General features: G+C 48.4%; 1 protein-coding gene across 5 annotated transcripts in view; it reads right to left on the reverse strand.

Moving 5' to 3' along the window:
• Positions 1 to 17781, reverse strand: part of Auh (AU RNA binding methylglutaconyl-CoA hydratase) — a 95464-nt gene that overhangs the window by 61547 nt on the left and 16136 nt on the right. For all 5 annotated transcript variants that reach the window (XM_085831087.1, XM_085831086.1, XM_021180192.3 and 2 more), the window contains one exon: positions 1269 to 1355. In XM_085831087.1, the coding sequence (XP_085687213.1) occupies positions 1269 to 1355 (87 nt within the window). The remainder of the gene's footprint in view (positions 1 to 1268; positions 1356 to 17781) is intronic.

The raw sequence follows: 17781 nt of genomic DNA on the forward strand, positions 1-17781 counted from the left end.
TATCTATCTACCTATCTATCTATTATTAGTGGGTTTTTCTCTTGCCGACATGAACTTAAGGTTGAGAATGTCCCTTAAGTGGTTGACAAGTCTCATGAAGTTGGACATACAGTCTCGGGTAACTCTCCCAGCTTCTCCTGTGATTCACGACCCCTCCCAGTTCCTTTTCAGTCTGGAAGTCCGTGATTCTTGAGGCTCTGTGTATCCTGTTTCTAGCTTACCTGTACTGTTTCTAGCTTACCTGTACTGTGAACCAAGAACAACGTCTCTATGTATCAATTTTGTGAAAATGTAACCAACTTTAGATTCTGGCTCAGCACATTTTTACAAAGGCTCTGTAAGAATAATGCGTACTTTCTGGTTTAGGCGTGAGTCTGTTAAATCAAACCCCAAAGCCATGCTGTTTGGATCCCTAAAGTTAAAAATTACTTATCACCGTTTGTCCTTTTGGATTCATAGCAAAGCAAGAGACACATGACTTGCTAACACTGTCAGACTTGTCAGTGTGGATCATCTTACTGCCTATGGAGACAGCAGTGGTAGGAGCAGTAACTGACAGTGCTCGTTTTCTTACAATGCTGACTGACGCCATGCTGGCACACTGCCCGTCCTCCTTGGGTTATTAGGTTTTGATTTTCTGAAAGAGAGGTTTGGTGGTCTGGCCTCAACTTCACTCTATAACCTGGGCTGCCCCACCTGCAATCCTCCTGCCTCATCCAGCCTCTGTGTGTCGACATACAAGTCTGCACCACCTTGCCTAACTCTTGATTAATAATCTACTTGTCAAGAATTTAAAAAGAGAGGAGAGAAAAGAGGAAGAGTGTGTAAGTGTGTGTGGATATATATATACATGTGTGCAGGTGTTCATGTGTGCACACATGTGTGGAGGCCAGAGATTAATGGCAAGGTATCTTCCTCAATTGCTCTCCCCCTTACTCTCTGAGTGAGTCTGTGACTGAGCCTGGAGCTGACAATTAGTCTGGGCTGGCCGCTCCCCAGCTCCCTGGGGCTGCGATCACAGCTGTGTGCGCACCACCACTGCAGCCAGCTTCTCACACGTGTTCTGGGGATCAAACTCAAGTCCACATCCTTGCATGCCACTTCACCAACCGAGCCATCTCACCTGACCTATTTCACGTGTCTTTCCAAGTGAAATACTTTAAGTGCTCAAGCAACCACAGTTCATGATGATCTAGCTATGAATTTGACCACCGCGTGGGGAGAGACAACCGTGACGGAAAGCCTATCCTCCGCATAGCTGTGCTTACCAATGTCATTGATCACAGCTCGGATCTTGGAGACAAAGGGACCAACTTCACTGGAATGCATCTTGGCTCGTTCCTTAAGGTCAGCACCTGCAAGACATTGTATTCAGATGAGATTGTAACAAAAGGGCAACTGGAGAGCAAAAAATTATGTGTTTACTAATGCCGTATGAGGGCCCATGGAATTTATACGCTAAATTGGTGACCGTGGGAAAGATCACGTGTTCCACAGCAGCATCCTGCAGCTTTCGCTCCCCAGCACCCCTCCATGTCATACCCACTGACCACTTTTGCTCTATAAGAACTCAAGTCAAGAAGCCTTTCACGGACTCATCTATTCACTAAAAAGTTACAAACACAACAACACTGTCACAGACGGACTCAGACTGGTGCCATCGCCTGTATCCTGCGGGAGCCATGGAGATCTTCCCGCCTCTGCTCTGGGCTCGTGGGTGTAACGGCCAAAGCGGTGAAAATGGCCAACTACAACAAAGTCACCACGGTGACTGCAAATCCAACCTGAGAAGCGCTGGCTTAAAGCCAAGGGATGAGGTCGTAATTATGACTTTATCACACAACACTAAGTTTAGAGCAGAGAAAAACATATTTCAGTTCCTTAAAGGGTCATTTCACTCTGAGTTCAAGACAGGGTTTCACCAAAAGCTGTCCCATTGAAACAACAAACTAAGCACAGAGGCATGTAGGTGGCTGTTCCTCTCTCCTTATTCACTGTAGAATATGACTATGTACAGTGCCCAGGGGATGCTAAGCACGCACACACACACACACCCCTTCCCTAGGGAGGAGAATTAGAATTGGCCCAGCACAGGCCTCTTAATCCAGTGGCTCTCGGGCACATGCCACTGAGATCTCAGGCAGACCGTCCGTCCGTCGAAAGCACAGATAACGGTATGCAGTATAGCCAAAGGACACTGAGAAACCGGAAACAGTTAAACAGCACCAAAAGATGGCAACAGAGCTAGGACGTGCTCTTCCGAAAGGGACTTAAATAAAACAATCAGGAGTATAAATGCAAATGAACCTGCTGAAGGAAAAACATAGTTACGGAATGATACTCAGCATGGCAACCAGTTACAAAGCAAAAGGAAGCACATAGGATGACATCCAACTGAAGGACTCTGGGCAGCAAAGACAGCTGTCAGCAGAGCAAAGAGACAACCTGTAGAATGGAAGAAAGCATGTGCCAGTTGGCCACATCTGCCCCACAGCCTAGAGCACACAAGAGGCCCAACCCAACAGCAAGAGAACAGCTGGCTGGCACAGGATGGGGACGGAGAGTTCTTGTTGTCTTTCTGATGTGTGCATGGGGACAGAAGCAGAGGAACGATGAGTGTGTACCATGTGAGAGATGCACCTGCACGTGCACGCACAGAGGTCAGAAACTGACCATGGGTGCCTTCCCTGGTGTATCCTGGCTTCTGTTGTGTGATAGTATCTCTCCCCTAACCTGGAACTCAATGATGGGATAGACTAGGTGGCAGTCTCAGTGGATAGACTGAGCTCTGGGCATCCTCCTGCCTCCACAATTGCAACGCCATCTCCACACTCATCCAAGCGTAAGTCTTTATGCTTGTGCAGCATGCAAGTCACCCACTGAGTCACCTCAGGCTGCTGCTGTTGCTGTTGGGGGAGGGGAGGGTAAAGGACAATATACAAGTAGCCAACAACATGAGATCACCAACATCACCTCGGAAAAGACAATGAATGCCAGACTGTAGACTAAATGCACTCTAAAGCAGGGGGATCGGGAGTTCAAGGCTAGGCTGGGTAGCATGGCAAGACCCTGCCTCACAACAAATGAGCAAAAGGGTTGTAGAGAAGAGGGAGCCCTTGAATTTTATCAGTGAAAATGTACACTAACATACCCATGTGGAAATGTACGGAAGGGCCTCATGAGAAACATCACCCGATACAACAATCCCACTAGTGGCCGCTCCTAATGCACAGCTTCGGTCACACCGTTACCTACACCCAAACACAGTGTGAAGAAAGCAAAGGCCAGGGAGACAGCTCAGTCAGTACAGTGCTTGCTGCAAGCTTGAAAACGCGAGTTTGAGCGCAGGACCCACATTTTTGTTTTTGTAAGTGGTGTGTGTGTGTGGTTATGAACCCACTGCAGCAGGCAGACAGGCAGATCCCTGGGGCTCACAGGCCAGTTGAGTCTACTACTGTCAGTTCCAGCCAGGGAGAGACCCTGTCTCAAAAAGTAAGGTGGACACTGGCTAAGGAATGACACGGAAGATTGTCCCCTTTGGGCTATCACCAATCATGCTCAGGTAAGACAGAGAACTTACCTAGATGCAATTTGGAGAAGAGATCAATTAATAGGTATACTGGAGCCTCTAAATGTTCTAGCAAAGAGATGAGACACAAATCTCCCAAATTTAAACCAAAAGTCAGGCTGGAGAGACGACTCAATGGTTAAGAGCACTTATTACTCTCCTGAGGACCCGGACTTGGGTCCCAATACTTAAACGCTGGCTCACAACCACTGGCTCGTAACTCTAGGTCCATGAAATCCAATGCTATCTCCCAGCCTCTGTGGGCACCAGGCATGCTTGCAGTACACATATATACGTGCAGGTAAAAACAAAACACTCATAAAATAAAATTAGACATTTTTAAAAGACCAGAAATGATTAACATTAGTGGGAAAGCCATACCGAATGCCAAGACAGGCGGGAAGCTGGACTTCTGCATCAGTCAGCCCAAGCTATCAATGCAAAGGCTAAGTAACTTGAGACACCAAAAAGCAAAATGCTTTACTGAACATCCAGAGAAAGTTCTAGTGGTCTGGACCAAAGATCAAAGCAAACACAGCATTCCCTCTGGCCAAGCACAAACCAGAGCTGGCCCCTTACAATCTTCATTTCTGGGAAGATTGTGGAAGCTGCAAAACAAAGACTTGCAACAAGCAAAACTCCAGCAACTGAAGAATCATAAACCAGCAAAAAGAGCCAAGGAACACCTCACGTCTGAGCTGGGTCACCCACCCTTCCTTTAACAACTGTATGAACTAACTTACCAGCTTTATACCTGGGTAACATCTTCCTTCCTCGTTATGTTGTAATTCTTTATGGAAAAATTTATTATGAAGATTTGTCAGGCATCCAAAGATGTTTCAGGACCAACCCTGAGCACATGCTGCCCAACGTGAGCACGGCAATGGTTCGGGCAGCTCTGACTGGAGCACACACCCATCCTCACGGTACAGTGGCAGACGAAGCTCCAACCCCACATAACCCCTGTGCCTGCTTTTCATCTTAAACTGCATTCTTGTTTGTAGCATTAACTAATTTATCTCAGATTGATAAAACTATACACATTTATCAAGCATGAGATGATGTTCTGAAACACACCATTACTACAGGATGGGTTATGAACTCAAGTTCATTACTAAGAATACCACCTAAGAGCAGTGCCTGAGGGGTGAGAGGGTTAACATTCACTTCCTTTGTGGGGCTTTCCAGGGATACACACTACAAGGCTTCATCCCCAGGACGGTGCCACAGGAATCTCTCAGGAGGTCTTCAAGTCATTGAAAGGAAATCCTTGAAGGAACCTCCTCTCCTTCCTGAGAAGTAACTTTAAGCTCTGCCCACGTGTTCCTGCTGCCTGCCACCCACCCAACCCAACTGGGCCAACCAGTCATGTGTTGAAAACTTCCAAAGCTCTGGGCCAGAACAATTCTTTCTCTTCACAAACTGATTATCTCGGGATAATCAATAATAATGTTACAGTGACAGAGGCTGGCTAAGGCAACGGCCACCGTTCTACCTCAAGACACTGGGTTCTTTGCCAGGCTACTATAGTGGGGTGGCTGGCATGCAAAGCAAACTACTTGGGTGGTTTTAATTTCCTGATGTATAAAAAAAAGATACGGTCTACCCTGCAGCAGGTCATTGCAAGCAAGCAAGCAAGGGCGTCGAGTCGCAACACAGAGAGTGGAGGGAGCCCTGCGTGAGTGCTTTGTTGACGTGCTGTGGCCTTGGACCCACCCACTGGACGAGGCTTATGTGCAATGGCAACAACTGACCGGTGCAGCAAAGCCTAACACTTAGAGCATCTTCCCTGAATACTCAGAGCCTGAGACTGCTCACCTACAGACTCTCATCTACACTAGCTAATCCCACCCTGCGCCCCTGTTCCCTCCTGTGGCCCCACTTGACATTAAATTATGACTGCTCAAACCCACCTGAACCTTCAGCAAGGAGGACTCCTCCCACCTTCCACCTTGCTGAGCACCTATGGCTGCAACCTCATCAAAACAGCAGCTGCTCATGGTCAGGGTTTCTTTTTTTTTTTTTTTTTTTTTTTTTTGAGAAAGCATCTTGGAGTGTAGCACTGGCTGGCCAGGAACTCACTCTGTGTAGACCAGGCTAGCCTGCAGTTTGTGATGATGCCCTTAACTGTCTCCATTCTTAAAGACACCCTGAAGTTCTCCTCATTCACTGAGTCCTGCCTGCAGGGTTCTCTTGACCGCATTCACCCACAGCAGTCTTCCCAAACGGGCGTCTCTTCAGGCCTTGCTACTGCCTTCATAACTAAGTCCTGAAGCTTGTGTGGCCATGCCAGCAACGTCGCCAGCAGCATCACCAACGGCAAACTTCACCTTCAGTTTCCGAGTGTGCACACACAATCTAACTTTACATTGCTTTCAAGGTGGCACCTTAAAAAATAGGTAAGGGCAAAGAACGGCTAAAGTAAAGGGTAAAAGGGACACGGGCTCTCACGCTCTATGACACAATGAAACGCACTTGCTGGGCAAGAGTGACAAGCCAAGTTCCACCCTAGGTCCCACGTGGAAGCAGAGAACTGACTTCTGGGAGTTGTTCTTTGACCTCCACATATACACTATGGCACATGCATATCAGTTCTCTCTCTCTCTCTCTCACACACACACACACACACACACACACTTCCAGAAGTCCACATAACTTGAACTTGCTGATTCACATAGTAAGAAAAGGCCCAAAATACATCAGGGAACTACGTCAGGATAAAGGTGACAAAGCTCCATCGCGTCAACTTTTAACCACGCTCTCTCAGTCACTGATCCATCTATTTCCTGTACCAAGAAGCAGAGGGAAAAAGGGCGGAAAGCAATGAGATGACAGAGGCCTGCTGTGAAGTGGTGCCCGCTGTCCCTGCAGGAAGTGCAAGGGTAATGCAGGGCCCCTCGGCTAAGAGCCTGCCCTCAGGCTCACTCACAGACTGGAGAGAAAGATCCTGGAAAAGTCCCCCTGCAGAGCTGCCACCAGCCTGGGTTCCCCCACAGAGCACCGTCACACCATAGCAGCTTAAAATCGTCCCCACATGATCAGGCTTTGTGCTTGGAAACCTTCACTCATAACCGCTCACATTTTTTTTTTTTTTTTTTGCCAGTAAACATGTACTAAAGTGTTATTAAGTTCCCTGTAGCTTTAAATAAGATGAGTTGTTCCTGACTGAATTTCATTACCAGCACTATTAGTACAGCTGACCACATCATACATAAACAACAGATCTAACCACTAGTCAGGACTGAGTGTAAAACTGTGTTTTAAATGTATCTCGTTCAGGGCCGGCTCCCATCTTCCCATGACTCCCGTCTTCCGCAGTCTCACTGGCTCGTGTATCCTTGTATGGAAACCATTTCTCACTAGGATGGTGCAGAGTTTGCTTTCAATTTGACTCATGCTGAGAAAAACATTCCACAGTGAGCAGGAAGGAGCTTTGTGACAGCAGGGTCACTCGACTGACTGCTGTGGGGGGATAATCACACAGCAATCAAGAAAGAGCTGACAGCCCGCATCCACTCCACTCAACAGCCAGCAAGTGGTGCTGAGAAAAAAAAAAAAAAAACAACCACCTAGAAATCACCGATAAGGATCCCCATGAAGTGTCCGGTGCCATCCCTCTATAGAGGGATAGGCCCCTCTCTAAGGGAACTCAAGGCCTTTCCTTTTCCCTGAAGTGAAGGAGAGATTGGGACTGACCATCCTTTGTGCAAGAGGGGAAACTCAGAAAGGAACACCTCAACCCTGTACCCTACTGAGAGACCCGGGAAGTTTTCGGAAAGAACACAGTTGAAATAGCTCCTCCTGGAGGGAGGGGAGGCTCTTGAGACTAAGGGAGAAAACGACATCTGTGAGGCTCAGAAACTTCGAAGAGTCCCCAGGCCCCTTCTCAACACTGCACGAGCTTCAGACCCAAGGCACAGGCTTCCTTCTGAGTTTTTGAGACAGTGTCGCGTGTAGCCCAGGCTGGCCTCTGATGTGCTGGGTCCCAAGGGCGACCTCCTATCTCCACCTCCCAAGCCCTGGGCTTATAGGAACGCACCACAAGTGTGAAAGCAAAGCTTTGTGCCTGACAACCAAGCAGTCCATCCACCAAGCCTGCCATGCCCGGCCCTCAACACTGGGCCCTGAAGCACTTAAGTTTCCAGTAGGAACTTGCAAGCCGTCTTCTTCCCACGGCATCCCCCTCTCCCTCCCACCACCATTTCCTTACTTTTGTTCTTTACTAGTTCCTGTCCACAAATGTGAACCTGACGCCCCAAACCCCAGACCCCTCTGGGTAGGCTCTGGTTAGTTAGTCCAGCTCAGCTCAAGGCTCCAGCCTACATTAGGGCAAAAATATTCCATCATCAAAGCCATACGCAAGCGGGAGGCCTAGGACCACGGAAGCATCTGGCGACTGTGAAGGCTTTTCAGATGGGCTCAGAAGTCACTGGCTTCTGGCGACGGGATCACCTGTGAGCCGCCTTCTGCTGCAGGATACCGCAAGCTCCTCGCCATCCAGAGGAGAATCAAACCCTGATAACCTGCTTCTACTCTAATGTTTCTCTGCTCTGCGCACGTGACCTTATGCAACACAGTCTGTGTTCATGGCTGCCACTCCTCCATGGCCTCACCCCGAGCCTGCCCAGGAGCTGCCATGATCGAGGGCCACCACCCTCAAAGGCTAAAAGTCATTTCCAGACAAGAGGTGGTCGCTGAAATTAAATGTTGGTATACGATCTCCAAGAATACTAAGGAACTTTAACCCTTTAGCAATCTTGTAAACAGCGGGTGTGGGGAGACGACACTAGTGAGCCACAGAAAACCCAGGGACAGTGGCCACAGGAGGAGACAGCAAATGCTACCCTTTTTTCCCCCTGCAGCTGGGCTCCACCCCAGGGCCTTGCACTTGCTAGCCAAGCACTCTACCACTGAGCTAAACAAATCCCGATCCCCAGGATCAGCAAGTGTTACAAGTGTTAAGGATGATGGATGGCCTCTGAGCAGAGAGGCCCGGGTCTGCTCCCCAAAGGGCCTGCTTTACTATCATGTCTCACTCATATGCATTTTAATAGGAAACGTTTTGCTACATAAACTATCGTAATGCTCACAAAAGGGGGGGGTGGGGGTGGGAATGTGACCTTAATCAGTGGGGGCCTATAGACCAGGCTAGTTATCACAGGAAATTTCTAGACACTGAATCAGAGCGAGCAGGCAGGTGACGCTGAGGAGGAGAGAGGCTCTCTGGAAGAGCAGAGCTTGGTGACTTACCAGGCCCCCAGCAATGCTTGTAGTGGAAAAAAAGCTGCCTGAATCTCCTCCAGGACAAACACCCCTTGGATGCTAATTAAGCATAAAATTTCCAATTAAAAACCCTGGCTAGCACAGGGCAGCTGTGGTGCAGGATTCCACCAGGACTCACTCCAGTTTTCCTCAGGCTTGTTCTCAACGTCTGCTCCTGCCTGGCACTGAACCCCTGCTGTCCTCAATAGGGTAAAGGACTCCACACACATGCACACTGACCAGGGCTCCTCCAGAGAGTCCCACTTACCCCGTTTTCATGGCGGTCACCTTCACGGTTCTGGGAACTCACATGGAACCGTTTCCAGAGTATACTACTACCTGACGTAAGCAAGGGTGCAGCGGCGAGGGCACAGGCTTTCCTAAGGTGCCGCCTCTGCAGTTCTAACTTCTGAAACTATGTCGACATTTATATAGTCAAGATAAGATACAATAAAAGGAACCTAAATCTGGGATGCAACAAAAGCACACTGGAGGGAAATATCCCGCACACCTTTCAAAACAGTACCTTTAGGGACCTGTATATCTCAATAGTATGGCCTCTCAGAGCTACATCCGCCATGTTACAAACAAGCTGTGAATGAGAAAGATGTGCGGCTGGGCGGGCAGCTGCTATGCAAGCACAAGGGTCTGAGTTGGGAGCATACTTCCATAATGGGGAGCACCAGGAGGCTCCCTGAAGCTCAGCAGCCGACCACCTTAGCCGAATGAATACGCTCCTGCTTCAGTGAGAGAGCAGCCTCAAACAGAAAGATGGACTGGTTTTCATTATTTTCAACTATGGTAGGTACACGTGAGGTAAATGTGTGCTTCCAAGGAGCTACAGGCTGGCTTGAGTGCTGGGAACCAAACTTGGGTCCTCTGCAACCTGCAGTAAGTGTTCTTAACTTCTGAGCCAGCTCTCCAGCATCGGTGGACTTTTACAGAAGTAAAATGGATAGTTAGGTGAATGGGGACCACCTCTGAGGACCGAAGTGGAAACTTAAGGGTTCTTTGGAAAGTCGGTTGGATGGTGTTTAGCTGGGGCAGACACATGAAGGAACCTTCCGTCAAAGTGGTCACAGGTGAAAGGCTAAGGCAGCCTGGTGAAGGAGGAAGATCTGAGGCAAGTCTGCTCCAAGCAATAGGTGTACTGAGTCTGGGAAGAGAATGAGCTTTGTCAGGCGGAGAGTAAGGGCTGTCTGTCAGAGGTGACAGAAGAGGGCAAAGGCAGGGCACAGGGCAGAAGAGGTTGTGGCCAGGGCAGATGAAACCTAACATGCTTGGTGTCAGCTGCCCTGCTGTTGCTAGGAAAGCGACTACAGACAAAACATGTCTGTCATTATCTCTAGATGAGTGTCTTAAGGTTTGACTGCTGTGAACAGATACCATGACCAAGGCAACTCTTATAAGAACAACACTTAATTGGGGCTGGCTTACAGGTTCAGCCCATTATCATCAAGGTGGGAGCACAGCAGCATCCAGGCAGACACAGGGATGGAAGAGCTGAGAGTTCTACATCTTCATCTTCATCTGATCTGAAGGCTGCTGGCAGAAGACTGGCTTCTAGGCAGCTAGGACGAGGGTCTTAAAGCCTACGTCCACAGTGACACATCTACTCTAACAAGGCCACACCTCCTACTAGTACTATTCCTTGGACCAAGCATATTCAAACCATTACAGTGGGTCACACCCAGTCTCTCTAGGCAGGCCTGTGATTCTGGAGGCACCAGGGTAGGCTAAGTGCCCATGTCTCTCCCAGTGTCTGGACACTGACTCTCTGTGGGCTTGAGGCCACTACTTGCATGACTGATTTCTGGCTCCCAGCATCCTCTGTTGTTGTCAAAGACCCCTCCCTCCACCTAACAGGGGACACTATATCATCCACAGGCCCAAAGGACAGAGCAGGAAAATCTCCATCCACACCATGAGATCTGTGGCTTCCATCTGCCAAGCCTCCTGTGCATATCAGTGCAGCAGGTCGCTAGCCCGGCAGGTCTGGGCCCTCAGCTAGCCTTCCAGACAGCAGCGATGCTGGGCAGGCGCAGTGCTCTGAGATCAATCACTTGGGTTGTGTGCAGAAAGTGCTGACGTGTGTGCGGAAAGTGCCTAGTGGCCAGGCCAAAGGCAAGATGAGCCAGCAGCGTCATTACTAACGGGTATCTCCGATATGCTAAGAAAACGGTATGTACAAAATCTAGGACAGTATTCCGGCCGGTCTGCTGAGGTGGAAACAGAGTTAGAAGTTAATGACAGCCAATCAATTACTTCCTTGGAACTGACGGGAATCCTGGCAGGGTCGATGGAAGAGAGCGCAGGCGCATAACCGTGAAAAGGTCACGCTGGAGAAGATCAAATGTAAGATCTGAGCTTCTTTCTGCCTAAAAGAAACGGAAGACTGAGTCCCAAGCACACTGAGACAGAAAGGGAAAGATAACTCGGCAAAAGGAAGAGCTAGCTTTTGAAAAGGACAAGTAAAATGATTATTTTGTATTTTAAGAGAGAGAGAAAAAAGACAAAAGTTATAAATAATTTTAAAAAGCTGGGCATGTGACATACATCTGTGATCTCAGCACTTGGGAAGCTGAGGCAGGAGGATGAAAAGTTAAAGGCCGGGCAGATCTACAGGTGAAGACCCCATGTGGGAAACCAACAGAGAGAGGACAAAGGCTGAGCTCAGAGCTGAGGCTGCAGGCGGGTGCTAGGGAAGAGGGCGCATGAGGGTCCTGAGACAGAGACCAGCCAGCACTGCACTCAACCTGCCTCAAAGCAAACACAACACAAAACTGTCCGAATGCGGACACTCTTAACTGCTGACTCCACAGACACGAAAAGCAGAGGGGGTGGAGGTGGGGAGGAGGGAGCAGCTTGATGCTAATAAACTTGATTTCCCATTTAAAAATAAAAAAAAATGATAAATTAACAAAATTGTCCCAAAAGAAACAGGTAAATGGCCTGCCGCTGCATCTGCTAATGACGTTACACTCATAGTTAAAACCTTCCCGCTAAGGAAGCCCAGAGGCCAGTTGGCTTCCACAGTAAGTTTACCAAGCTGCTAAGAATTAATAAAAATTCTATACACATTTCCAGGAAGCCAGAAGTCAAGAGTTCTTATGAGCCCAGCATGACACAAACACTCAAGAGAGCAACTGTCCTGGTGGAGCTAACTGGAGACTGCCTCATTTTAGCAAATCAGAGACTCACAGGCTGCTCATATGCAGAAAGAATGCACTATGACCAAGAAGTGAGGTCTGGGGATAGCGAGTTCTTTAATATCTGACAATCTGTAACCTAGCACGTTAACCGGCAGAAAGGAGATACACATAACTGCTCTAACAAGTTTGGCGAATTCAACTCATGCTGATGAGGGGTTTGTGGTTTTGTTTTTATTTTAATCTCTAGGAAATGGAGGTCTAGAGAACTCTCTTTGACATCATCAGCTGCGAGCTGGCTGGTGCTGGTGCGGTGCCTTCTGTGGAGGTGAGGAAGGACCAGGACAGCTCTTGCCACTGTTGACTCGACTTGCTGCATGCATGAAGTGAACATGATGCTGGAAACAGGAAGGCAAAGATGCTGGGAAACACAGCTCCCTCGCAGATACTGCGACTATCTGAAGTACATGATCTGAGGTGCTTCCTAAAACGTGAGGGCATCAAGGAAACTAGCTGTATGGACTGCCATGTGCTAGGAATAAAAATCAGAAATTAACAAGAACCACGGGACGCTTGAAAATAAATCCAGCTAAATAACTGCTGTGTTTTTGAGTTTTAACCGCTCCCCGGGGCTCATGTCTTGGTGGCGGTGGGTCCCTGAGTGGTAGTACTTGGGGGTGCTGGGCATTTGTGAGAAGAGCCTAAGAGGTACAGAGCACTGGGGGTGCAGGAGTGCTGCCCTCCAAAAAAGCAAACAATTCTCGTGGAGCAGGTGAGTTTCAGGGAGAGTAGCTGGTATGCACCGGCAAGCTTGGTGGCTCTTACCAGCCCTCTGGTTTCCTGTCACTGCTGTGTGCTTGGGCCACTACATATCACGCACTAGCAGGTGATGCAAGCAGGAGCCTTCATCAGAGATCACACCTGATGGTGTAGCCAGGTCCCGGACTTTCAGCTTTCAAAACTAAATAAAGGGTACAAACTCAGGTGTTTTCTTATAGCACCAGAATAAACTAATACAGTGTTCCCAATCTAACACAGTAACTGAGACAGTACAGTGCTGTATTAACCGATGTTCATTAATGGAGCAAAGAGAGTGACTCAATACATAGCATCTGGTGACTTTAGTAAAGTCCGTCAATAACTCGATGGGAGGAAAGTCATTTCAATAAATGGCTGCTAGAAAAATTCAATATGCATATGCAACAAATAAGTCAAATAAAGAGAAATAACAGCCTATGGCATAGTGAAAGCTGTGCTGGCTTACACTCCAGGTTTCTGGTACAGAGTCCCAAACTTTGAACTCTGGAGTACCTTTTGTTATTCAAAGCAGCCCTTCCAAACGCCAGGGCTTATGTGGATCATGTGACTCTCCTGGGGCAGGGCAGGGCTTCAGCACTGGACTAGGGAGTAAAGCTAGCATTAGAAGGTAAGAACTTTCAGCCCCACCCCTACTCCCCTGGATGGGCAGGGATGCTGGTTGGAGGATGGCTACTCAATCACCAATGGGCAAGGACTTAACCCCCAACACTATACAGGAAGGCCTCCATTGACTCCTCTAAGCACCAGGACTCTCTGATGAGAACACCGGGCCATTCTCAGGACAGTGACAGGCCCAAAGAAGTCAGGGGAGGCTCCGCACCCTCAGTCACACTCCCACCTGCTCTAAGCAACCTCACTTTTCCTTGGTAAGTGACTTTCTGGCTTATAAATCCTATAGCAGACGCAGGGGGCAACTTGGCTTCATTTCCTGTAGCCGTGATAAAATGCCTCGAGGAAGAAAGGTTGGTGTGATTCATTTGAGGGCACACTCTGTAAGGCAGGGAAGTCCTGGGGGAAGCTTCGGACAGCTGGAAGCAGAGAACGATGGCTGGCGCTGACCGCTCCTTTAGGGTGGGTCTTCACACCTCAATTTAACCAAACAAGATCGCCCCTCACAGGCCTGCCCCTCCGTGGGCTCTACACCCTATCAATCACATGGACTGTCAGCACGGCTGTCTCAGAGGGACCCACACCAGTTCTCTAGCTCGCTGGCCAAGCCAGTATCCAAAAACTCAATTGAACTCTGTCATGGGGAGCTACTGAAATCACACAGGCTGTCTAGCAGAGAGTCCTCCCTTGAAAAATCAATTATAAAGCTGGGCGGTGGTGGCACACGCCTTTAATCCCAGCACTCAGGAGGCAGAGGCAAGTGGATTTCTGAGTTCAAGGCCAGCCTGGTCTACAGAGTGAGTTCCAGGACAGCCAGGGCTACACAGAGAAACCCTGTCTCGAAAAAAACAAAAACAAACAAACAAAAAAATCAATCACAAGACAAATCCTAAGGGCAATTCATACTTCTGGCCAATCATGGTATAAATGTGGGGTTTCCCTCAAAGTCCTGCCCAAACTCACTCACTATAAACAACTCAAGGAACTCAGGCAATGTCCAGTTCTACTACAGTGGAGGCAAGCCTCAGAAACGTGCCAGCAGAGGCCACAGAGGGGGAGGGGGGACAGACACACACAGATCCATCACTACCCTGACAGCATGGCTGGGCCCCAAGGGAAGAAGTCTCTTGAGGCCCTTTAATAGGTGCCTCGATGGTTAAACTCAGCCTCTGGCCCCTATCCACTTGTCAGGAGATGCAGACTAGGGTGCCAGTCAGGCCCTCTAATCCATTCAGAGACCTGCGGAGGTCACCTCTCAGGCAAACGTGAGGCACCGTGTCCATGTGCTCATGAGCGCCACACTGGGAACCGAAGCAGAGACTGTGTGTGTGTTTTATTGTCCCCTAACAATTCAACCCTATGTCACTAGATACACACAACTTAATGCGGATCCACCCTAGGCCCAGATCTGAGGAGAGTACCGGGAGTCAGGAGTCACTTCTGGCTTCTGTGAGCTGTGACTCTGGAGCGGCCACCAAAAAAAGGTGTAAATCGGAAACAAAGCTGGATGTCAGCCTTCAGCTGAAAAGAAACTGCAACAAAAAAAGAGAACAGTCACGTGGCTGAGTGGCAAACGCTTGCAGAGCATGCCAGAGAAGAGCAGAGCGCTGACCTCTACTCAGTAAGGGGGCACTCAATAAAAATATGGAAGCCAGGGACGGTGACACACACCAACAATCCAAGCACTCTGAGAAGCTGAGGCAAGGGAATCACGAGTTCAAGGTTAGCCTGAGCTACATAGAGAAACCATGCCTGAGAGGGTGAATGAGAACAGGTGTAGAGAGCGGGACAGAAGGAGACCATGAATGAAAGCGAGGAAGAGGTGGCAGTGGGGGAATGGGGGGCTGGAACAGGGCAAGACATAAATGGAGACAATATATCTAAATAGACACTGTGACAAACGGGCACAGGACAAGACGTTTAGACTCATTAGAGAAATGCAGACTAGAGTCATAATGCCATGAGTGGCAGGATGCATCGCAGCACCAGGGCACACTCCTCTCTCTGTGCTCTCTCCCTCGCTCTCACGCACTCACACTCTCTCTCACACCCACCCACCCCCACTCTCTCATGCACACATAAACACACATACTCTCATACACACACACACACTCTCTCTCTCTCTCTCTCACACACACACACTCTCTCTCTCTCTCTCTCTCTCTCTCTCTCTGACACACACACTCTCACACACATGTAAACACAAACACTCTCTATGCATACATAAACACACATACACTCTCTCACACACACACACACTCATGCACACATAAACACACTCACACTCTCTATGCACACATAGACACATACACAAACACACATTCTCTCTCTTGGCCTCTTAGTTTGGAGGTCTTGTGGCATCTAACTCAGAACTTGTGTGTGGCTGGCCCGGTTGTAGAAGACCCAGTAACTCCACTCCTGAACACTCACCCACCCAAGAGAATAAAAACACACGCCAACAAAGACTTGTCTCTGAACGTCTCAGAAACCACCATAGTTTCAGGGTGAACCTTCCCTCTAAGATGTTCCAAGTCATCCCAGCCCTGAGGCACTTAGCCACCATAGTCCTGACCAAGGAGCCACCAAACACAGAACTGGAGCCTCCAAACCTCTGAACCCAGATGAATTAGCCTTTCCTCGGCCAGAGTCCATCACCTCAGTTGTTTCCTTACGGTGACTGAACGGTGCTGATGCAAGTGTGGTCCGCACAAAACCAAACAGCGAAAGCCTCCTTCAACTATCACGTGCTGAGCAGAAAACCAGCAGCTCCACAGGAAAATGGAAACCACGGAAATTCACGGCCAAACAGCAAAGCATTATGGTAGATCAAACAGGCCAGACACAAAAGACCTACAATCTATCCTGCAAGGTTCCAAACACCTTTGTCTGAGGAGACATAAAGCAGCCTTTTAAGGGTTCTTCACTGTAAGAAAAAAAGATTTATGCAAATGGACAGTCTGTAAACCATGGCTTAAACATCTGTTAAAACATCAATTATGCACTTAAAAGTGGTAAATGTCATTCCAAGTAGTTCATATCCTCAATGAAATAGTTAGCAGTGTTTTATGTAAACCATTGCATGCAACACAAAACAGCAAAATAGCCCTCTGCCCCTTCACTCCTACAGAACTGACTTGTATAACACATCAGAGCAAAACCCCGAGGCTCTGAAGCAATCTCTTAAATAGATTTCTTCATTAGTCAGAGGCTCCCACACTCGATTCCCGTCATGACATCTGAACACACACCATTTAACAACGCGTGCTGACGGTTTTAGTGAGGAGGCCTTAGTCATAACACAATTTACTAGAATTCAAAAGCAGAAGCGAAACGACCTTTACTTTTTTGGGGAAAAAACCCACACTGGCATAATTCAGTGAAACACTCAATTTAGACTCTGCGCAGTGCAACGGCTGCTAAGAACTGGGTGTCATTTGTCCAGAAACTGCAATGAGGCAAAAGCGAGGCTTGATTAAGTTTTCATTTTAGAACGTTACGGTAAAAACACCACCACGTATTTACTGCTTGGTGTTAGAACAGAGGCGCAAAGATAACAGCTGACCACAGGGACCAGCTGCTGGCAGCTTCTACACGCCGTGCAGCCTGACCTAAAGGGCTTTTCCATCATTTCATCGAAGGTGACATTACTAAAACTAAACAGATCCTAAGCGTCGGGAAATAACAGACTTTAGAGGACGAATACATGTGTAAAGAGGTGAACCTTAAAATCAAATACACAATTCCTATCAAGCATAGGGGACAAAGCTATGTAGGGCTGATACCCCCCCCCATACACACACATACACACACACATAATGTCCCCTGCAATATTCCAAAGGGGCCAACCATGAGTCCAGAAGCTTTAACCTACAAGGAACCACATAGTATGCATCCTGGTCTGCAGAGCCACTGAGGCAGTAAGCACACAGTTGGGGGGTGAGGGTGGGAAAAGGGAGGTTGTTCCTTTGAGATCTTAGGGTAAAAGTTGAGGTTAAAAAAAAACCCTGAGGGTTTGACATTACAACACTGGGGTACATGGGGTACAGCCCCTGCTGAGCATGGGAAAGGGCCTGAGCGCCTCTACATAATGCAAGGGTCCAACCTCTGTAAGTCCGTGTTTTGGTCTCAGCCTTTTCCTTCAGTGGTTTTAGACTAGCCCAGGAGCTCAGGCACCACCATAGCTATCACTTCAGAAAGTACACTTAGGCACCCACCCTATACACTATTCAGTTAGCTTCTTCAAAGGAGATCACCGTTTCAGAAGTTTCAGGATAAACCCAAGGTCTGACTTGTAAACAGTCCACACGGCTGGAGTGATGCTAGGAGGGACATCAATGTGCACCCCCTCTCTGCTGCTAGCACCCCACGTCTCAG

This window comes from Mus caroli, unplaced genomic scaffold, assembly GCF_978045245.1.
Source record: "Mus caroli unplaced genomic scaffold, Mus_caroli_1 scaffold_15, whole genome shotgun sequence".
Taxonomy (NCBI): domain Eukaryota; kingdom Metazoa; phylum Chordata; class Mammalia; order Rodentia; family Muridae; genus Mus; species Mus caroli.